A 24395-nucleotide genomic window follows, 5' to 3' on the forward strand; every position below is an offset into this window, starting at 1 on the left:
CAACCCCAAATCTTGATGTGGTCTAGTTTAGGTACTTTACCAGTCCACATCTCGTGAGGAGTTTTGGCAACTTTCTTTGTAGGGACTAGATTAAGGATATGGGCGGCAGTCTCTAAGGCATACCCCCAGAATGAGATTGGTAGCGTAGCTCGACTCATCATGGAACGAACCATATCTAACAAGGTTCGATTACGCCTCTCAGCCACACCATTCAACTGTGGTGTCCTGGGAGGTGTCAATTGTGAGACAATCCCACATTCCCTAAGATAGTCGAGGAACTCTGAACTAAGATACTCACCTCCTCGATCGGATCGAAGCATCTTAATGTTCCTGCCCAATTGATTCTCGACTTCCTGTTTAAATTCCTTAAACCTTTCGAAAGTCTCTGACTTATGCTTGATCAAGTAGACATATCCATATCTACTGTAATCATCAGTAAAATTCAAATAATAACGATTAGCATCCCTTGTGGCATGTTTGAATGGTCCACACACATCCGTGTGTATAAGGTCCAACAAACCTTCACCCCTTTCACACGAGCCTGTGAAGGGTGACTTTGTCATTTTTCCAAGTAAGCATGATTCGCAACTATCATCTGACTTAAGGTCAAACGACTCCAAGACTCCATCCTTTTGGAGTTGGCCTATGCGTTTCTTGCTTATATGTCCAAGGCGACAATGCCATAATGATGCTTTATCCAAGTTATTATTAGTAGTAGAATCAATACACAAAACATTATTTCCTAAGTTATCTACAACAGACACAACTTCATACACACCATCACAAGGTAATGCTTTAAAATAAAGAACATTATTAAAGAAAGCATCAATAGAACCAACTTCATTATTAAACGAAAAGGTAAACCCTTGTTTGTACAAAGCATGAAAGGAAATAATATTTCTTGCCATTCCTGGCGAGTAACAACATTTATTCAAATCTAAACTAAACCCACTACTTAGCGATAAAGTATAAACTCCAATCTTGGTGACAGGTGAAGCTTTCCTATTCCCCATGATCAAGTTTATTCTTCCTTGATCCACATCCTCACTTCTTCTTAGTCCCTGCAAGTCACAACAAATATGAATACCACAACCGGTATCAAGGACCCAAGAATTAGAATGGGGTGAGTTATTAGAAATGATAGTGTAAATACCTGCATGGTTGGGTTTGACTTTCCCATCCTTCACATCCTGCTGGTACTTTGGGCAGTTCCGCTTCCAATGAGCCTTTTCATGGCAATAGAAGCATTCAGCCTCTTTTGGGTCAGAAGAAGGAGTAATGAAACCTTTCTTGGTTCCACTTGAAGAAGATCCATCAAGGGTCCGAGCCTTGGTACCCTTCGAAGATCTCTTTCTCTTCCTCCCTCGACTTTTCCCGATTGCCAAAACCGGAGTTGAGTTTGGAGTAGGAGTGATACCAACCGACTTCCCTTTAAGACCTGTTTCTGCGGTCTTGAGAAGTCTCTGAAGTTTGCTGAGGGTGACTTCTTCCTTGTTCATGTGATATGTCATGCGGAATTGATCATAGCACGATGGTAAGGAGTGCAAAATGATATCTATTGCAAGATCCTCCGGGAAGTTCACATTGAGCTTCAGCAAACGATCCACATACCTTTGCATTTTCTGCATGTGGCTCGTGACGGATTCCCCGTCCTTCATCATGGTTGTTATCATGGAGCAGATGATTTCATACCTCTCTTGTCTTGCACTTTGATGGTATCTTTCCATCAAATCTTGGTGCATTTCATAAGGGTAGAAATCCTCATAAGACTTTTGGAGTTCCGCTGTCATCGTGGCCATCATGATGCAAGCCACTTTCGTAGCATCCCTTTCATGTGCCCGAAAGTCAGCGATCTCCTGAGGAGTTGCAGTGGTCTCATCAATCTCCTTAAGCTCCTTGTCAAGGACATATTCTTTGTCCTCGTAGCGGGTAATCATTCTGATGTTTCTGATCCACTCATTGAAGTTGGATCCATCAAAGGTGACTTTCCTACACAAGTTCATAAGGGTAAAGGAGCCATTAGGATTAGAGCCAGAAGCATTGTTGAAAGACATCTGAAGAAAAGAGAACAAGATTAGTTTAGATATAAGAGAGTCCTTAATAAAACACCCAAATGTAATATTAAGGCTAGGATCCAATCACAATATAATATAACTTAGAAGAGGTATGCCGTAATCTAAGCTATATCATATTTGAAAGGTAGGTGAATGACGATTCACCAATTTCCACCACGAAAACCGCAATATTTTAGTATTAGGTTTTTTGAATGGTTCTTAGAAATTCCTAGATTCTTTGAGATTCAATGAACTTTTCAAAGGCATGTTTCAATCTCGAGTGTGCCCTCCAAGTTTTGTGACTGGGATACCGAGGATCACAAAACGAGGTGTGAAGTAACCATGCAAATCACTTGGTACCCTTAAAGTTTATCACTCAATCGATGTGCCGGTAAGCCACACACGCTCCATCGATACTATAATAAACCCTAAGTCACCCTTTACCTACCTTGTTAAGTCCAAGTTAGTGTGCCGGTTAACCACACACGCTCCACCAACGACTTAATCAAAGTGTAAAGTGTAATTTCATGGAATAGCACCTTATTCACATTTTTCCTAAAGTAACTAAGATTGGGAATTTAATAAAACATTTAGTTACTTTATAATATTCATCATACTTTGAATGAGAATTTGTAAGTCCTTGTCTTACCCGTTCGGCTAACGACCCTCCACCGGTCAAGCAAGCGGTGGGTGAGAGTGGACACCCATTAAGTCACCATTTTATAGGCAACAACCTTATACCCACCTTATAGACCGGCTTCGTGAATGAGGCGTACTAGCAGTAAGACGACTTTGTTCTTATATATATATATATATATATATATATATATATATATATATATATATATATATATAATTATTAAATCATAATAATATAAGTATAAGGGTTGAATTTTAACTTTTAAAATTCTAGGGGTTGGAACTAAAGTTTTAACTTAACTTTACTTGTTCCAAAACTTGAGGGCAAGTTTTGTAAACTTTCAAAACTTTTATTTCTTGTAACTTATGAGTTTAATAGAGTAATGAAATGAGGACTTTTCATTTTTCCTAACTCTTGTGTTCTTTTAATGGTTTTTAATCCAAGAGACTTTTGGTTTTCCATAACTTGAGGACAAGTTATGGATTCCATTAAAACACATTATGATCAAGAATTAAACTACCACATAGGTTACAAATAATTCCTATGATCATCTAAACATCATAAGAACAAGAATATGAATATGAACATGAACACCTTCAAGAATCAAAATCACATTTAATCTTTGTAATTTTGATAACTAGTTGTTGTAAATGAGTTAGAAAAGACATTACACCTTCTAAAACAAGTTTTCAAGTACCAAAACAATTTAGGGTAATGTTTCAAATCCATTTCCAGCAACTGAAGTCGAAATTCTGCACTCTGTACCACTGATGGGTTTTGAGCATTCTAACACTTCCTAAGTGTACATGCAACCCTAATAACCTTGGATCTATGTTTGTCTAATTATCATGCAAAGTTGAATTCCAAGGTTATATTCCTATCTAGCATACATGGGGAACAATTTTAACTTGAATAATAGATAGAATAACTTACCTTGTTGTTGCTTGTGTTCCTTGAAACCTTGTGAGCCTAGCACCCCAAATGTGATGCCTCAAATGCTTCACACAACACCAAATGCTCTTGGAAAAACTTATGAGAGAACACACACTTCTTGAAATCGGCCAAGCCCTCTTGTTTCTATAGTGTAGCCGATTTTGGTGTAGAATGGGATCCTTATATAGTGTTGACACATCTAGGGTTACACCATGTAAACCCTAATGTGTCATGACTCTTCATTTCCATGACCCATGGGTTTGTAACTCCCATGGAGCATCCATGGAGCATCCTATGGGTAGAACCCAACTTGATAATCCATGGAGCCTCTTAGCCCACTATACAAGATATAGATGATTTACATAATCAACCCATATATTTAACTAGTTCTCTTTTGACCACTTAATTAATTATTGATCAAACTAATCAAATAGTATTATTAATATATTAGAACTTATAATATATTAATAATCTCCAAATGTTATTTCTCTCATTTAGTCTATCCAATTGCATGGTGCCATGCAACCCAAATGGACCATGCCGGGTCGGGTCAAGTACATACCAGAAATAGTTATGGACTTAGACACCTTATCCAACATATATATGGTCGAGAATGGGTTTAAGGAAAAGAGAAGTGAATTAGTTTGGCCCATTCTTGTTCTTGTTTCGAAAACATGAAGCCCATTGGGCCTTTAAGATAGTTCACTGCTAAAAAAGAATAAAAGAATGGGTTTATGGCCCATTAGGGCTAATTAGATTTGTTATGGCCCAACGAGGCCCATTGAAGGTAAACTAAATCCATTTTAAGCCCATTATGGCCCAAAATGTTAAGTTTCGTGAAAATGGGTCCAATTAGAGCCCATTTAAGAGTTCTAAGCCCAAAATAGTTAATTTAGAAGCTTATTGGTCCATTAGGCCCAATAAGGAAATCCTAGTCTATAATGGACTTAAATCGGGATTTTTAGGGTTTCCAATGTTTTGTTGACCATTTGAAGTGTTTGCATAGAGTGTTTGATGGAATTTTGTTGTCATTGAATAAACATCATGCATGTTTTCAAGTTTTAGTCACAAATGTCGTCATTGTTAATGTTTACAAAAGCATTAGAATTCCTAGTTGTGACAGTTTTGGTCATGAAATTTAAAAGATTGTACTTGATGTAAACAATGGAGGTTGTATTATATTATGCATGGTGATGATGATGTTATGTTTAATTTATATTCACTGTAATGATATTTCAAGATGAAGTCACACACAAGCCCCTGGACGTTCCCACCGTTTGGTTCGGGGGTGTGACACAACACCAAAAGACCTATTTCCATCTGAATGATTTTCCTTGACAAATCGATGAATACCACTTTCCATAACATTATTAACAACAAACAATTATATTTTGTTGGGAGACATACTAGTAACAAAATTAAGAAAATATCCGACATCACTACTGTCAAGAATCTACATAACTACATTTAATGTAGAACATTGAAAAGATAAACATATTTGGTTAGTGAAGCAACCAACGTAATTAACCAAACGGAGTTGATATCATTGCTTATATCTACACCAAAACATGTATAGTCTGGAGAAATATATTGCGTAGATCCCTTGATACGCTGCCATTGCCTTCCACTAGAAATTGACACTCGAAAAAATCTTGTATATATACTCATTCTGGAAGGTGTAAGGAAAGTATCAAACACATAAATAAATATGTTAAATATATGGAACAATACACACAAATACCCTAATTTTAACTCTCTGGAAAAACACTTTGGAATCTAAGACCATTCCGGACTACACTTTTTCAGTCTGGAATGCACTGGGTGTCAGATTCCAGACATAATTCCTACCAACCATTAACAACTTCGAAACAATAATAAATACTTTGGAATAAGACATTCCGAAGAAAAATATCATTTCTAAAAAAATATATATATATTTTTATAAATAAATTGGTTTAGAAAGATTAGTTTACTCAATTTCTACCGGAGAAAGACCAAATGCACCACAAAAAACATCTTTTGAGGATTATGCAAATTAAAAAAAAAAAAAAAAAAAAAAAAAAAAAAAAAATTATAACGATTATCCCAAACCATATTTGCCGTTTGTTTAACTTGCTCTAATTTCTTATGCTTTAAAATAATAATGACCATGTATCTGCATCCAACGTGGTGCAGAGGCCGTAGGGTTTTATTGAGGTTTTAGTTGGAACATAAAAACGACGAGGCGAAAAAAGGGTTCGCACTTCACAGTTCAGACCAAACCAGATTCGGTAAAATCTCCCTCACTTCCAATAACAAGTAACATGTCATATATCTCCCTGTATATCATCCCCCTTTTTTCTTTTCTTCTTTGTATAACATCGATTACTTCATACAGAACACCCAATTCTCCAACTTATGGCAGACGGCGATCATAAAGGCGAACTTGAAGACTCTCCAGCAATTATAGCACTTGGATCCCTCCTTAAGCTCACCGAAATCCACTTTTGGTATGATTTAGTGTTTTACCTAAAGAATTTGATGGATGTGAAAAGGGTATTTCTAATTTCATATTTCCAATACATGGTGGAAACTTGGTTATGTCGATATTTATGCCTAATTGTTATCTGTGTTGTTACAGGGTCGATCTTTATACCGGGATGCCATATGATTCAACTTATCTAGAATGTAAAGTAAGTTTGTTTCTTCATTTAATCCCTCCATTTCTTAGTAAGGTCGATAGTTCTTGAATATGGAAGTTGATTGAACTTAACACTTTTGTCATGCAGGAAACAGCCATGGATGAAGCCATTAGCTCAAGCAAGACAGGTTCTGATTTGATACAATGTTGGGATATTTTATGCTTGTTATGTTCTAACAAAAATGCAATTTCATGATTATATCTTGTTGTGTGTTTCAGAAAGTAGTTCTGTATCTGTTGAGACTGAATTGTCTAGGCAGATGAATGAACTAGGGCTTCCTCTTTCCTTCTGCACAAACAAGGAGGTAAGGTATATCTTTTTTGCATGATTCTTTTTGTTTCTTTGTGGTTAAATCAATCATCAATTCATGTTTTTTTAGAATGATTTGTTGTTTCCTTTGTTGCAATTTTGTCTGGTGGCTATTGGACACTATCTAGGAGACATTGCAATCACATTTCCTTAACTTGGAGGCATTCATAACCATATTCAAATCACAAAGGTGAAAAGGTTAACCAAATTTTTTCAACTTGAGGTGAAGAGACTTGTTAGTTGTCACACACACACACACACACTGATTTTGCTATCTTGGCAATCTTTATTTGCTAAATTTTGTTTCATGATGTATGTATTTTTCTTTTATCTGTAATTAGTTAGCTTGTTGAAATGATACAAGGTTAATCAATAAGTTAAGGGGTTCATACTTCATAGTTCTCACTTTATATCCATGTAGGAATGTTTATTACTTATTACAAACTAACTACTGTTTCCTTTATTTACAATGATTCTTAATTCGGTTTTCCAGAAGAGAAATGGAAAGGTCAGAGGAAATAGAAAGTATGTCAACAAGAAAGTTTTGCATACACATGAAGAAACTAGAGATGAAGCTTCTTTAAAAGATGACATGCAAATGGAAGCTACTCCAGAACATGTTAATGGTGGAACTTCTAGTGATATGATTGTTGATGACAAAAGGGAGAATCCAAAAGATGAAATGATTGATGATACAATTGATAGTGGAAGAAATGATGAATCTGGAGATTGGATGATATATTGGGATGAGTTTTATGAAAGAAACTACTATTACAATAGTAGAACACATGAGTCAACATGGGAACAACCTCCAGAAATGGCATACTTAGATTCTGTTTATGTGTTAAATGAGTTGAAAGAGATGGTGTTTAAAATAGATGATGAAGCTGATGCTATTAAAAATGATATCAAAGAGGAAAATTCAGGTGTATTGCAACATGATTGTAGGCTTTCAACTACTCTTTCTGATGATAAATTAAATGAACTTTTGAGTAGCAAAGAAGATGATGGAAATATGCATCTCACACCAAAGAAATTGTATACTGAAGCTGATGATGTTGTTTACAAAAGAAAAAAGAAAGTGAAACGAACAAAGGCACACAAGAAATCATCTGTTGTCAATAAAGGTTTCTTTTACTAAGCATGTAATTGACTTTTAAACCTGATTAAGGTGACAAAATGACAAAAATGCCACACCTTTATAGGCAATAATAAGAAATAAACTGAAAGTATTGTAATAGAAAGAAGAGTTAATCTCATAATAGACCTTATATTTTGTGTCTTTTCCGGATTAAACCTCTACTTTAGTTTTTTCTTGAAAAAACACCTTGCATTTTTTTGTTCTTCATTTTTTTTCCCATCTGACCCTTTTAGTCATTTTTTTTCCGAAGAAAAACTTTGTAAAATGTGAGGGCTTTTTCAAGAAAAACTAAAAAACTTGAGTGTTTATTTGGAAACAGTTAGAAGGTTGAGGGGTTTTTTTCAGCAAAAAAAGAGGGTTTCTTGCTTTCTTTCATTTATAATACACAAACAAATGGAAAGAAATGTAGTTATTTCTTGCATTTAGCACTTTATTTTTTTTTCCACAGAGGTTGAATTTGAGGTGTCAATGGATCCAATTATTAGCAAATATTGGTGTCAAAGATACTTGCTTTTTTCCAAATACGACGAGGGAATAAAAATGGATGAAGAAGGTTGGTTTTCTGCAACTCCGGAATGCATAGCACGGCATCACGCATTCCGATGTCGGAATGGAATCATTGTTGATTGTTTTACTGGAGTTGGTGGGAATGCCATCCGATTTGCATCAAAGTAAGTTCAATTTTACTCGGTTTCTAAAAAATCTTTATACCCTTTCCATAAATAGCAATGTACTTTCATTCATCTGTTTATTATTGTATCCTACTTTCATTTTACTATTCTTTTCTAAAAACATATATTTTATGATTCATTATATTTTAATTAGTTCGATAAGTTTATGATCCAATAAAAAAAAATAAAGTGAAACGCTATATAATTAATTTCTATAAAAATTTAATAACATTTCTTGAGTTTTACTTCATTTCAGCAGCACCCACACTATTGCAATTGATATTGATCCAAAGAAGATCGAGTATGCTCAACATAATGCATCCATTTATGGAGTCAAACATCTTATAGAATTTATAACAGGCGACTCTTTCATTTTAGCCCAAAACTTAAAGGTACCAAAGTGTAATATTTACATTCCTTTTTTTTTTTTTTGCATCTAACCTTTTAAATTATAGGCAGACACTGTGTTCTTGTCTCCACCCTGGGGTGGGCCCCACTATGCTAAAGCAAGAAACTTTGACATCATCACTATGCTCAAGCCACATAACGGGTTTCACTTCTAGCTATTTTGCTTTTTTATTTTATATTTAAATGCTTCAAAATTGAAATACTAATGTACTTTTGTTGACTTATTTTAGACAATTTCTCTTCAATGTGGCGAAACAAATAGCTCCAAGAATCGTTATGTTTCTTCCAAGAAATGTTGACATCAATCAACTAGCTGAGCTGTCACTTTCTGTTAATCCTCCATGGAAACTTGAGGTAACTTTACTTTTGTATATGATTGAATGAATATATATGTAGTGATAACAATTGTATATGATTGATTTTTTAGGTTGAAAAGAACTTTTTAAATGGCAACTTGAAGGCTATTACTGCCTACTTCACGGATCCATCATTGTGATATTTAAATGTTGTAGATTTTGTATATGAAAATTTAAACATGTGTTGGTATTTTTATCTGATTATGAATATTCAATATACAAGCATTGGATTATAAATATTCAATAGAGATGGAAGGTTTTATGTTTGCTAACCAAAGGTCACACAGTCTACTAATTTCAAAATGAATACTATTAATTATTGATGGAAAGATATTAGTCTAAAAAAATTCAATGAAATTATTATGGGTCAAATCATCTAAAAGCTAAAATTAGATTTATACAAATAAATTGAAGTTTGGATGTTATCTTTTGATTGATTTTGAAAACAATCTAACAGAAGGCTTTTTCTCATCATCAAAAATAAAACGTAGATTTTATTTATTTATTTTTGGAACATTAAGATATATTTTTAGAGCACTAATAAGAAGCAAGGTAGAATTGCAAAAACTATAGAAATAATTACAAAACTACAGATCTTAGATCTTAAACTTGTAATGATAAAAAATACATAAAGGTTTACAATATTTAAAAGATCAAATATATTTAGTAAAATCATATTAGTCTTTTTTTTTTTTTTTTTTGGAAACAGCCAATGCATTAGAAAAGAACACTCACACCTAGCAAGACGCAAGGCGGAGCAAAACAGAAACAAGCGAAACAAATTACAAACAAGAGAAAGGAAAAGATAACCAATTAATCCAAATTACATATCCCAATTTTACCCCTATGCTTCGCCCAAAGTCATAAAAACCAGCGGAAGTCTCAAAACAGTAATATAATACCGATGTGAATGTACAATCACGTCGTGCCATTCCCTTACACACCTGAACAACCTGAAAACCATTTAACATAACAACGTAAACATAAAACTTAGTTCTCTAGTATACACCATATTTCAATACACATACAATACATACCACCTAATGGCTCACGACCTCACACCGTTCTCCAGATTCACAGTCTCACATTGTTCTATCAACGCCGATTCACAGTCTCACATTGTTCTATCAACGCCTGAAGACTCACGACCTCATGATGGCCCATCAGACTCACAACCTCATGTTGATCCATTAGACTCACAATCTCATTCTGTTTCGTCAACGCCAAAAGACTCATGATCTCATGCCGATCCGTCAGACTTAGTCCTACACTATTCCGCCAACATGCAATACAAGTCATAAGAACGAATCATACGACCAAACAATCAACAAATAAAGACTAACTAGCTTATTCATATAAATTATATTGAAGTCTCTGCTAATATCGACAAATCGTCTTATGAATGCACAATGGACAATAATATGGATCAATTGTCATCTACCTCACTCCAATTGTGTAGGATTTCCTGGCCATACTAACCAATACTTCATTATTGATTTTCTTTCTCAAGGCCAAAAGGATACATACATTACCGTATGCGTCATCATTCTAAATAAAAACACTGATCAAGAATTATGGAAGCAATTTCCCTTACTAAATGAGAAATTACAAAATAGTTATGAACTATTAAACATAAATGAGAAATTACATACACATGTGCCGAATTTTTTAATTTTTTTTTCTTTGGGCGAACTTTGTATATCCCACAGAACTCCTTGTCGTCTTGTATTTATTGAGGTTTAATAAAATTATAATTAAATTACAATATTACTATAAAAACTAAAAAGTTATTTTATACGTCTTAAATTGTAAGTAACTAATAAAAAATGAAACTTTGATCATTTTATAAGTTATATGTCTATTTTTAAAACGGTGGATAAAATGATTAAATCGATGGAATCTGTGTGAAGTAGATTGTAAAATTTTTTTAGGGAAAAGAAATCGATGAAAAACGAACAAAATTGGGTGAAGTGAGATAAATTTTTAGGTGCTAAGGTGAGATTCGTTTTTGTATTGGAAGTTTAAATTCTTTCAAAATCAAATGTTCAACCAACATTTGCAATGGGGTTTGGATTGATCATGTTACTCTTAAAGAGGAGTTTCCTAGAATTTATTTGTTGAAAACTGAAATTTATTTTGCAAGATTACTGACAGATTTATAAATGGGAGATACCGTTGGTCATAGAGAGGGGAGATTTATTATGTCATTTATTCAAAGAACTAAACAATTGTGGGAAATTTTTATGTTATAAGTTAATTTAATTTCTATCATATGAATAAAATGAGAGGTATAAAACTACAAATAATATGTTTTTATATTTACTGGGCCATATGCTTGAACACGCATATCAAAAGTAAAAATGATATGATACATTAATCAATTAGTTTTTTCAAGCATCATAAATGACAACAGTTATGTATACGTGTGGGTATGTATAATAAGTTTCATTGATGGCATGATGGTGTCGACTTTGGACCAACAATAAATGAAAACCGGGCATAGTATCAGTAATGTAGTTAGGTAGCACCATATACTAACAAAAGTAGGACAAGAGAGAAACAAATAGAGTGGTAGGATTGATAGTGTATTCTGATTAGGGTAATTAGGGGATTGGATAATGGGTTTTAAATTAGAATGTCTTTAATTTTCTAGTCCGATTTCGAGTAAAAACGGAACACTGTGAAAGTTGAACCTGGTAGAACCGAGAACCAAACACGGCAATTAGAGGAAATTGATAAGCAACCCTATTATGTGTATTTCGTCTAGTTTTGCTCATTTTTCTTTGAGGCTGCAAACGAGCCGAGCCGAGCCTGACCAAGCCGAGCCTGGTCAGGCTCGGCTCGGGCTCGTTTAAGTTATAAGAGACTCAAGCTCAAGCTCGACTCGATTCAAGCTTTCTTTTTTTGAGCTCGGCTCGAGCTCGTAAAAAATTATACAAGTTCGGCTTGTTTTTGTATAACGTGTCTAAATAAGCTTAAGCTCGATTTGAGCTCGTTAAGAAACTCATTTATTAATACTCTGAATCTCTAATTTCCCAAGTAGTTTTTATTTTAATATATAAAAATAATAATAAATTATATTATATATAGGTTCGTTTAGGCTCACGAGACTAATCGTATATAGGCTTGAGCTCCTTTAATAAACGAGCTTAATATGAAGCTCAAGCTCGACTCTGACTCATTTAAAATCGGCTTCGAATCGAACTTTTAACAATCATTTGCACCCCTACCCTTTATAGATTACTAGGTGGTGGAATCTGCCATCATGAGTGAGTGACTTTTCTTGGGTGGATTCGGTTAAGATGTCAACTTTGCAAAAATCATGTCTCGAAAGGGTTTGCATGATCATGTTTTGGGTTATCTCTATATGTTATTATTACACAAAATTGAATTTCTTCGTTAAAGAATCTTATGTTGGATTTAAATTCTTTGTAATATATTTTTTCAATTTTCTATCTTCTTACTATTTAATAATATCCGTTTGTTTAAAAAAAACAATAATTTAAAGTGATTTAAAAGGTTATTAGGGTTAGTGATATCGACGGATGAGACTTTGTTGGGTTGGTAACAGCCTTGAAGTCATTGTTAAAGGCTATATTTAAATAAAAAATCCTTTTTCTGACTATATATAAAAACTCTACCCAACTCCACATTAAGTTCATAATTTTGTCATTCACTAACCTTGCGAATCATGATTTAATTACAACATTCTAGAAGGTAGTTTTTTGAGTTGCCACGGTGGTTATTAAGGATAATGAGTTTTTTTTTTAAAGGAAACTTATCTAACTAGAGCTTTTGGGTCAGCTCTCGCACACCGATTAATCCTCATTGTAAACATGAGACTATAATGCATCATGCCCTATAATCAGTTGTTGCATGATAGTAGAAAAAAAAATTATTTTTTTACACTGCGTCTGGAGAAGACAGTGTTGCACGTGCCACTACGTGCCCTGTACTAAAACCGCCTTTGGTTGAGTAGCGCCATAATTTAAACATAGATCAATAGGTTATCCACCATATATCTTTCACATCTTTTACTAAGTTACCATAATGTAAATGATTATTCAGGATAACGAGTTGATTCAAATATCATTTTAATTATCATATTTAGGATTTTAATTTCCAGTTGTGTGTGTGTGATTTTTTTTTTGTAATGACAAATGTTTTTAGTTTTAGTTTTAGGCTTTTTTTTTTCTAATTTATTAAATTTTTTAATATTTTTTTAAAAACAAAATCGATAGGGTTCAGAGGATTGTAAAAATGAATTTTTTATATAATAGGTTTGGGAAAAATGAAAAATAAAAAAAGAAATATAATGTGCATACGTCAAACGGATGACTACCTCAAGTTCCAACCTTAACTTATTGTGCAACATTGTGTTTGAGGTTTTACAAAAGATAAGTACATTTATTTTAGACGAAAATGATGTATTGATGTATATGTCAATATCTCATGAACGGATTACATGTTGTCGAAATAGAACACTGACTTTAAAATTTAGACATAAATCGAGATATATAAATATACATAAACGTTATCTTTAAGTAATGCACTCTAAGTAAAATATTAAATATAGGGTTGATATAACTGTTTTTACTTTTCACATAAGAGTAATACGACTCCTCCTATAGAAATAACTCGCATAGTAATTCATGATTTATTGGCTTTACGTAGTAGAAAGTAGAAAAGTGAAGTAGTTGTAACTGGGGCCAAGTGGCGTGTTAGTGCAGACAATGCCAAGGGAAATTAAATGCCTGTCACCACACAAGTACGTAGCTGACGCCTGACGGCCTTTGTTTACAAAACTTGTGCTGTGTGTTCACCATTTTGTAACAATTACTTCTATTACGTGGATCCAAAGCCACCGCGTGAACGAGATATTTTGTAACAATTACTTTTATTTTGTTGACCACTCCCGTTATTTTCCTCGTAACACGTATATCGCCAATGAATATCGCCGCTCCCTCCTGTTATTACATGTTAAAGGCTTTCGCGTTACTTCCCGTTACCACCATCACATTTGGTAACGACGTTTTTTTTGTTTTTTAGTCTAGTAACTCATGTAAGCGTTGCCCACACCCACCTCTCTTACCGGTAAAGTTGCATCCTAACATAGATTTATATATTATAACTAGGTAAAAACTCGTGGAACCCACGTGTGTTAATGTTAAATAGAATTTAAAATTTAATTATTTATTAAATAATATATCATTAAGTTAGAAAACTTATATTGTATTTTTTAATAACTTTTTTGATTTCTATGTATTTAATTATACAATAAATAGTAAATATTTAATTAGAAATGGAGATTTTTAAAACTCTTGCTTTTTACTATTTCTTAATCGTTCATGATTTTAATTTCGTTAGATTAATAGAAGTTGTTGCTGTTTTCGTCTGTTTTTTTCAAAACTTTACATTGATTTACTGCGTCATGTGTTTTTTTAGGCTTACTAGCAATAACTTTAAAATCCGTTCAATGATGGTGTTTTTCTTAGGATATGTTTTCTATTTTTACTAAATTTGTGAACTTTAAGTATTTAATTACAAATGTAAATCCACATATTTTATAAAAGTGATTACTTTATATAATGCAACATACGTTTAAGTAACGACAAGTTTAATAAAATATACTAATAAGTAAGATTATGTTAAATAGTAACGTGTATAATAAATTACACAGGTTATAAAAATGATTGGAATAAAATTAAATAACTAACCAAAGAATGAGTCTCTTATGCATTTTTGTTCGATAATAAAATTAAAATCAACAAACACAAAACCTTTCACCGGACGTGAAAAATCCTCACATTTTATAACGATGGTTTTCCAATTCAAAGTGATGGTCTGTTTCTGGCCCGTAGCACTAAAACCATTTTTGACAAACACCATGTGGGGTTTTATAATGATATATATTTGACCTTCCTTTAAAAGATCACTAAATCTGGAAAAACTTTGATTGAAAACACGAGGAATGATATTTTGTTCCCTCTAAATTAAAAAAAAAAAAAAAAAACTATTAATTACTTGAAACATATGTAATATTTAGTGGGATATTAAAAAAACAATATAACCAACCTCCTTGTCCATTATGATAATTTCAATTGATAAAACCGTATTATTTTTAATAAAGTTCCACATCTTTACCATCCGCACTTTGATCATCAATGCGTTCAATGTTTTTTGAGGTAAACTTTATTACCTATATTCATTTCCTGCAATATAATACTATTAATGATTAAAAATAGTTATGAAACATCATATATTTATTAAATTTTATTAATTGAAACACAAATCATTTTGTTTACATTTTATATTGAAATCGGTGTTGAAAAACAAAATAAATAAATAAATAATGAGACCCGACATTGAAAAAGGTATGAATCTTTGTTAAGTTTCTGTTTTTATACTGAAATTGGTGCTGAAAAACATAAAAAAAAAATAGGATTCGACATTGAAAAATGTATGAATCTTTGTTAAGTTTGTGTTTCAACAATTTGATTTCATTTGTTAAATTGCGCAAAATAGTAGAAATATTGAATTTTTATTCCTCTTCCCCGTAATGGTAGATGTTAAAAATTAGGATTTGAAGACCACAAATTTCCCATGGGTTTGTAGGAGAAAATATTTATAAAACTTGTAGTTGCCCTAACACAATGAATGATTATAAGTGATAATCATTATGAAAGCATGTAGGAGAAAATATTTAGGCTGGCAGAAGAAGATAATTATATACAATCATATTATGCAAAGATAATTATGATTTTTTGAACAAAGTAGATGCCAACACAATCAAATGTTGATGTCATTACAGAATAAGATACAAATAATGTAGATGAACTAATAGAAGGAAAAAGATGAACATAATACAAAATTATAGAGTAAATAAAAACTAACATTGATGTTATCTTATTTGTTGTTCACAATGAAAGGAATAGCTGAAGACAAATTTTCTGCAGATGTAAACCGTACACTCAGGGAAAATAAGAACTTCACTTTATAATAGATATATTTTTTATGGATGTCTTCATAAAAAGGGTAATGATTAAGGAATTCAGAAATTAAATCCCTGATTGTATGGTATAAATATCCGTGTAATCCCTATAATTGTGTTAGAGTAAGTTGAAAAATTGACAAATTAACAAATATATTGATATTAGATATCGATTTTAAAGGGGTTTGAATTTAAATGATATACAATAACAATAATAACATAATAACAATATTTGCATAATATATTTACGTTTCTTTAATCATTTGAGCATGATCCATGACTAAAAATTCAAAACTTTTTAAAGGTTAATTTACAGAAAACAAATAGCACATATTAGGGTAAATAACAAATTTGGTCCCTGTGGTCATTATAAAATTTTGACAGTTAAATGTTAATTTGACGACACTGAGACCAAAATTGATAGGAAATTAAAAAATAAAAATAAAAAAGGATTGAATTTCAAAAGGATGTTTGTGGAACCAGCAATATGTTTATATTATTTATAATTTATAATTTAGTTATTATATTTCTGATTTTCAAAGTAAGTTGTTATTTTTGTAATTACAAAATTAAATATATAAATACAACATTTTCATCGATCCACATTAATGAACTGAGTTGACTGTTAAGGATCTGAACCACCACATCCAGTGGGGCCATACCCATACCATCACTTGCTTCAACTTCTCCCGCCTATTATTATATCCAACATAAACATATTCAAATTAATCATTTTTTTTTTTAATTTTCAAAGCTGCTTTTTGCATTGCCAAATAAAAAATAAATAAAGATAAATAACCTGATTGACATTAAGAGTTTGAATAATAGACTTTATTTGTTCGATCATTTGTTCCATTTCTCTCTCTATGAATTCAGCCTGCTCATACCTGAAATTTAGCAAATGAAAACATGAAAACAATAAGAAGCGCCTTGTTTGTAATGTGCAAAAGACATAAATGCCCTCGACTCCAGAAACTTACATTGCATCTCTGGTTGAAGTTGCTTCATTATCAAGAAGTAAGCCATGTTCATCTTTGTATATACACACAACTTCTTCTTCCACACATTGTAAAGACTTGTCAAACTAACAACAACAATTTATTTAATTATTATTATATACCAATTTACAACAACTACCACCCACTGAATCAGTATCATAATCTTCAAAATAACTCTTGCTGATGAGTCTCGATAAGTTCAACTGGCGCTCCAGGTTTGATTTGTAACACCCAGATTCCTAGGTATTATTTTTATTCTTTTATTTTTGAGTGATGTGAGGAGACTCGCCGAGTTGGAGTCTAAACTCGCCGAGTAGGATCGCAGTTTTGCACGCGGGTTCGCGTCTGGACTCGGCAAGTCCAAAAGTGGACTCGGCTAGTCCACGTTGTTTAATGAAACCCTAATTTCCAGGGTTTGAGACATATTTAAAGGGGATTATGGCCGTCATTTGCGGTCACCAACCCCAGAGAGAAATCCTAAAGAGATCTTGAGCGTTTTGGGAGAGAGAGGAGGCCATTGTTAACCTTTGAAGCATTGTTTGGCAAGGCAAAGGAGATTCTAGCCAAGAGGAGGCAAGTGAGGTGGACATCCTTCAAAGTTGGAGCTCAGAGCATCATTTTGGAGGTATATTTTGGCTCCCTCTTCTGTTGTTATGATGAACATGGGGGTTTAGGGTTTCTTGACCCCTTTGTTGGTTAGATTTGATGTCCATTTCATCCCTATTTGTGATGAGGCTTGAAATAGGATCCATAGAGGTCCAGAGAAGCTTTATTCCTTAAGCTTTATGAGGATTCATGGGAGTTTTGACCAAGGGTTATGAGATATGGGGCTAAAACATCATATATGAGCAAATAGATGTTGTTTGAGCATCAAGGTTTGGACTTTACGTGATTATCATGCTTGGGGAGGCCAGATCTATGATTGTATGGAACAGATCTGACCTTAGAAGTGAGTTTGAGTTTATGTGTCACACCCCCGAACCAGACGGCGGAAACGTCCGGGGGCTGTCGTGACTCAATTGAATACCATAACATTGAATATATATGAAACATAACAACATTCGTCACCATTCATTAACATAGTACAACCAGCAGTGTTTACATGTCATACATTGTTTAAACATTACATTCCCAAAAATTAAGTTGTTTGATTCATACATAAATAAACTGCAACCGTCACTGAATATGATTTCCCTTGATTCACTGGTTCCCTGAGAATACAAGTATTTTGAAAAACGTCAACATATGAAATGTTGGTGAGTTCATAAGTAGTGTTTGAAATCGAATGTTTGTATTGTTTGAGAAACCACCAGAAAATCCGATATTTTCTGAAAAGAAAAGCTTTTGAAAACGTTTGTGAAGATCCATAGGTATGCTTGTTTGTTTCTATACTTGTAAAAAAAATGTTCATTGAAGATGTATGCATTTCAAATTTGTATGTATTGAAAACCCTAGGAAAACCCGATGTTCTCCTAGTTCCTTGAATTACATGAAGTTACATTGAAACCATTGCATAGCGTATAGTGTCAGGCCCAGGTGACGTTGGAAGGTTCTCGAGCAGGATTATTTACTACAAACCCGCGTTACACAAACGCCCAGTTTATAGTTATACTAACGACCCCGAAGGTGTCGTCAGTACTAATCGCGTTATCCAATCGCCCTGACTAGGTGTCGTCCCGCATCCGAAGAGTAAGAGGACACGAAGGCCTCGATAACTCCATTAATCGGTTGGGGATAATATGCGTGCGAGGGGTCCCCGACCCGCCTCGTAAAATATGCAGACTCTTCTAGCAATACCAAGGACCCTTGGGGACCAGTGGTATACAAGCCATTGAAAGTCCCTCTACGTTGTGCCGAGTCGGTGAAACTCAACACTTCGTAGAAAATATGCGTCTTCGGGCCTTAAGATCAGGTCATTGGGCTAGCTAGGCTCAACGAACAAGATTTTACACTTGTGGGGCCCAAAGATGGTGCGTAGACGTCTGTGCACACTCGTATGTAAGCTAAGTTCCCAAACGTTATGTATATGAACCGTAGTGTCGTAGAGTTAGTAGTTGTAGATTTCTATTGGCTCGAGACCGAGCCAATTCGTTTAACAACGACTTTTGGTATTGTAATGTGTTGTATTTCGTCGATAGTCGCGATGCTATTATTTAATCAAATTGTGTATATTGAATTAGCCTTGAAATATTTCTGTTTTCAGCCCCTCATTATTTGTAAAATTTACATTTTCAACCCTTTTTATTAAATACTTCCCGGTTTGGTCCTTAAACTATTTTTCTTGACATTTTAACACCCAAAAATTATTGGAATTAATATTTTTCAGCATATTTTTCATAGAAAACAGTTTAAGTCCCTGAAAATGCAGTTTTCTCGGTTTTAACCCTTCTTTTCGCAATTTTGACAATTTTGGCCCAAATTGGAAAATTTTTGCAACTTTGGTCCTTTTTAAATTTAAAAAGAATTTTAAACCTTTGAAAAGGATTTGGAACACTTATAGTCCACTGTTTTACAGAAAATCACAGTTTTGGCCCTCCAAAACAGAAAAATTCGCATAATGGGCCTCATTGGGCCAAAAATGTCATTTTTAGCCCATTAAGCTTGGAATTTATGTTTTTAATCCCCTAAATGAGTATATTTCCAGAAATTGATTTATGGAAACTGTTTTGGCACACTTCATCCAGCAGAATCCGTGATATGCCAATTTGGACCCTTAATTTTGTATTTTTCACATTTTAGGCCCAAAAGTTGTGTTTTTAACCCAAAAAAAATTATTACTAAACCACTTAGCCATTTTTCTTGAAACACTTTGTATGTAGAAATATATTTGAAGCTAAAATCATAAAACATAAGTTATATCTCGGTTTTGAGGGGTTTTATGGCTAGATCCAACATTAAAACACATAAAAGCATACATATAAGCATGGAAATCATACAAGTCATACAAAACACATATAGATCTACACTTTCACTTGTATTCCCCCCCCCCATAAAACTCATAAAAACAGAAAATAGGGGGTATGAAGCTCACCTTAGGGGGTAGTTTCGGTTCTTTGAAGAAAAGATGGAAGAAAACTTGGTGATTTTCGGCCCTAGCACCCCTTGATGAAGATCTCGAGTTTATGGAGTTTTCTAGGAGTATGATCACCAAAGAAACTTGTTTAGAATAAGAGATCTCATGTGAGAGGGGAGTTTTGAAGCTTAGGCATGGAAAACTTACCAAAGGATGATGATAACCTTGAAGAATCCTCTTGAAACACAAGAGAAATTTTGAGACTTTGAATGGAGAGGGAGAGAGAAGTCTTGAGTGATTTAGAGAGATTTTTGTGAGATGTGTGTGTGTGTGTGTGTGTAAACTCTCGGCCAACTCAAGAAGGAAGAGGGAGGGAGAGAAGAAAAGACCTTGAGGTGATGTTTGCATGGAAGAATGAGAATGCATGGATGTTTGAAGGGTAATGCCTAGATATCCTCCATACAAAGATGAGGTGTCATGAAAAGTCAACTCCTCCCTTTTATTTGAGCTTGGGCCGAGAATGGGGAGAGAAGAAAGGGTTTTTTTGGGCTTTTTGCCCCTAAGCCCAACATTAGAGGTAGTTTGGGTGCTTATTAGCCTTATAAAATAAAATTGTGATTTTTATGCTTTAATAAGCTAGGTTAGGTTAAATTATGGACCAAAGCTTGTGATTTATTTCATTCTAGGCCCAATATGACCCAAGATATTGAAATAAATAAGTGTGGGTCCAATTAGAGCCCAATTAGGGTTCTAAGCCCATGATAGTCTAATTGGAAGCTTATTGGTCCATTTGGATCCAATAGGGGAGTCCTAATCCAAAATGGACTTAGCAAGGACTTTTAGGGTTTCCAATTGTTTGATGACTATTTGTAGTACTAGCATGTTGTATTTGATTGAAGTTTTTGATTCACATTAACTTGAAGGTATATATTACATGGCACAAAATTTCCAGTTGTGACATTATGCATGACATGAACTCGCCGAGTCTAAAGAACAGACTCGGCGAGTAGTATGAAGTTTGCCCGTAATCACTCAGTGAGTGGTCTTGCTGAGTTAAGGGAGTGATTCAGTGAGTCAGGGTGAGTCGGGGGGGGGGGACTGAGTCAAGCCGGAACTCGCCGAGTTGTTTTTGAGACTTGGTGAGTTGAGTCGTGGTGTCCCCACGATTCATGCCAGGTGGAACTCGTCGAGTCAGAGAAGTACTCGGCGTGTCAAGAGAGGATCCAAGAGAGTCAGTGGACACGTATAGACTCATCGAGTCGCCCTAGTGCACTCGCCGAGTCCGGTCAAAGTTGATCGTTGACCTTGTTGACCTTTAGGGTTGAGTGCAGTTGTATTTATGAGTGTATTACTTTGTGTGATTAGGCGGGGGCTAGATCACGTTTATTCCGAGACATATATTTACCGAGACATCAAGGTGAGTCTTCTCACTATACTTACCTAGAGTGGTATATTGTGTAGACCAGAGGGTCTTATGTGTTATGTATGAGATTATGTGCTATGTGCTATGTGTATGTTGTATGTTGTTATAGACCGGACCGAAGGGTCCAACGATACAGACCTGGCCGGAGGGCCCAACGAGCTATGACCGGACCAGAGGGTCCAACGAGCTACGGGACTGGAGGGTCCCGTTGAGACACATCGACCGGAGGGTCGTATTATAGCCTTGAGTGGCGTATGTGTTGTATGTGGTATTTTGGGGAACTCACTAAGCATTTATGATTACAGTTGTTGTGTGATGTGTTTCAGGTACCAGTGATGAGCGCGGGAAGGCGCCGACATGATCCGTACACACTTGAGGAGTTTTATGTTTTGGATTCTGGGGAGATGTCTTTGTGATAAATACAATTGAAACAATATGTTGATGTTATTATGTGAAAAATGATTGTTTTAAAAAATGAAAAATTTGTTTTGAAAATTTACGTTGTTACAAGTTGGTATCAGAGCCTTGGTTTGGGGGATTCGGATGCATCTTCGGGCGTATCTGAACTCAAACTGAGGAATTGAGGAGAATTTTCATACTGCTCTTGACGAGCACTCTGATGGTATCTTTCCATCATATCTTGGTGCATCTCAAAAGGGTAGTAGTCCTTATAGGACTTCTGAAGTTCAGCTGTCATGGTAGCCATCATGATGCATGCCACTTTGGTGGCATCTCTTTCATGAGTCCGAAAGTCAACGATCTCCTGGGGAGTAGCAGTGGACTCATCGATCTACTTTAGCTCTTTGTCGAGGACATATTCCTTGTCCTCGTACCGAGTCACCATCCCGATGTTCCGGATCCAATCCATAAAATTGGAACCATCGAAGATGAGCCTCCCACATAGGTTCATGAGGGAGAAGGAGCAAGTAGGGTTTGAGCCAGAAGCAGTGTTGTTGTAAGACATCTAAAAAAGAAGAGAACAAGTTTAGTTTAGATATAAAGATATTCCTTAATAAAACACCCAAATGTAATATTAAGGCTAGGATCCAATCACAATATGTCATAACTTAGAAGAGGTATGCCATAATCTAAGCTATAACATATTTGAAAGGTAGGTGAATGGCGATTCACCAATTTCCACCAAAAACGAAATATAAACTATTAGGTTTTAATAGGTTCTTAGAAATTCCTAGATTCTTTTGAGATTTAATGAACTTTTCAAAGGCATGTTTCAATCTCGAGTGTGCCCTCCAAGTTTTATGACTGGGATACCGAGGATCACAAAATGAGGTGTGAAGTAATCATGCAAATCACTTGGTTCCCTTAATGTTTATCACTCAATCGGTGTGCCGGTTAACCATACACGCTCCACCGATACTATGATAAACCTTAAGTCACCCTTTACCTACCTTGTTAAGTCCAGGTTAGTGTGTCGGTTAACCACACACGCTCCACTAATGACTTAAATAAAGTGTAAAATGTAATTTCATGGATTAGCACCTTATTCACATTTTCCTAAAGTAATTAAGATTGAGAATTTAATAAAACATTTAGTTACTTTATAATATTCATCATACTTTTAATGAGAATTTATAAGTCCTTGTCCTACCCGTTCGGCTAACAACCCTCCACCGATCAAGGAAGCGGTGAGTGAGAGTGGACGCCCATTAAGTTGCCATTTTATAGGCAGCAACCTTATACCCCCCTTATAGATCGGCTTCGTGAATGATGCCTACTAATGGTAAGACGACTTGCTCTTATACACACACACACACACACACACACACATATATATATATATATATATATATAACTTATAATATTATAAAGTATAAGGGTTGATTTTTAACTTTTAAAAAATCTAGGGGTTGGAACTAAATTTTATTAGATGACTTTACATGTTCCAAAACTTGAGGGCAAGTTTTGTAACTTTACAAAACCTTTCAAATTCATAACTTATGAGTTATTAAAATGAAGACTCTTCATTTTATAACTTATGTGTTCTTTTAGTGGTTTTTAACACAAAGATACTTTTGGTTATCCATAACTTGAGGACAAGTTATGGACTCCATTAAAACACATAAAGATCATGAATTAAACATTTAAACAAGTAATTCTTATGATGTATCAAAAACTCATAAGAACATGAATATTCATATCAAAGTTTCAAGAACATATGGACACATAAGATCATGAAAAATTGATATTAGCCATTGTAAATGGATTAGAACAACCATTACACCATGTAAAACAAGTTTTACAACACCAAAACAATTTAGGGTAATGTTTCTAGTCCATTTCTAGCAGCAAAGCTCCAAAAACTGCTCACTGGATGACAAACTCGTCGAGTTCATTAATAAACTCGTCTAGTTTATGCAATAACACATAAAATCGACGAGTTTTTGGCCAGAACTCGTTGAGTTTTCTTGTCTGGATAGTTTTTGGCTTTTGAAAAACAAGTTTGCATCAAGTATTTAACAAACGAACCTAGGCTCTGATACCACTGATGGGTTTTGAGCATTCTAACACCCTTAAGTGTACATGAAACCCTAGAAAACCTTGGATCTATGTTTGTCTAAAATACATGCAAAATATGATTTCCAAGGGTCCTAATCCTATCTAGCATACCTGGGGAACTTTTAATCTAAAAGATGGCTAGAATTACATACCTTGTAGTTGATTGGATTCCTTGAAAACCTTGAGAGCCTAGCACCCCAAGTGTGATGCCTCAAATGCTTCACACAACACCAAATGCTTTGGAATCACTTTAGAGTATG

General features: G+C 34.4%; 1 protein-coding gene across 3 annotated transcripts; it reads left to right on the forward strand.

The window, feature by feature from the left end:
- The first annotated feature begins 5757 nt into the window (after window positions 1–5757).
- LOC145096904 (S-adenosyl-L-methionine-dependent methyltransferases superfamily protein) lies at window positions 5758–9470 on the forward strand. Of its 3 annotated transcripts, none has more exons than XM_079034284.1 (11): window positions 5758–5897; window positions 6005–6116; window positions 6248–6299; window positions 6396–6435; window positions 6527–6612; window positions 7111–7744; window positions 8207–8429; window positions 8686–8821; window positions 8885–8979; window positions 9068–9191; window positions 9265–9470. In XM_079034284.1, exons 2-11 carry the CDS (start codon window positions 6025–6027, stop codon window positions 9331–9333), a joined length of 1551 nt encoding a protein of 516 aa, XP_078890410.1. In that variant the 5' UTR covers window positions 5758–5897; window positions 6005–6024; the 3' UTR covers window positions 9334–9470. The 3 variants fall into 3 exon arrangements, with proteins under 3 accessions (XP_078890410.1, XP_078890413.1, XP_078890411.1); XM_079034287.1 differs by having other exon boundaries at window positions 8689–8821; XM_079034285.1 differs by having other exon boundaries at window positions 5796–5925.
- The last annotated feature ends 14925 nt before the right edge of the window (window positions 9471–24395 follow it).

Source organism: Lactuca serriola, chromosome 4, assembly GCF_051521515.1.
Source record: "Lactuca serriola cultivar US96UC23 chromosome 4, Lser_US96UC23_V15, whole genome shotgun sequence".
NCBI lineage: Eukaryota > Viridiplantae > Streptophyta > Magnoliopsida > Asterales > Asteraceae > Lactuca > Lactuca serriola.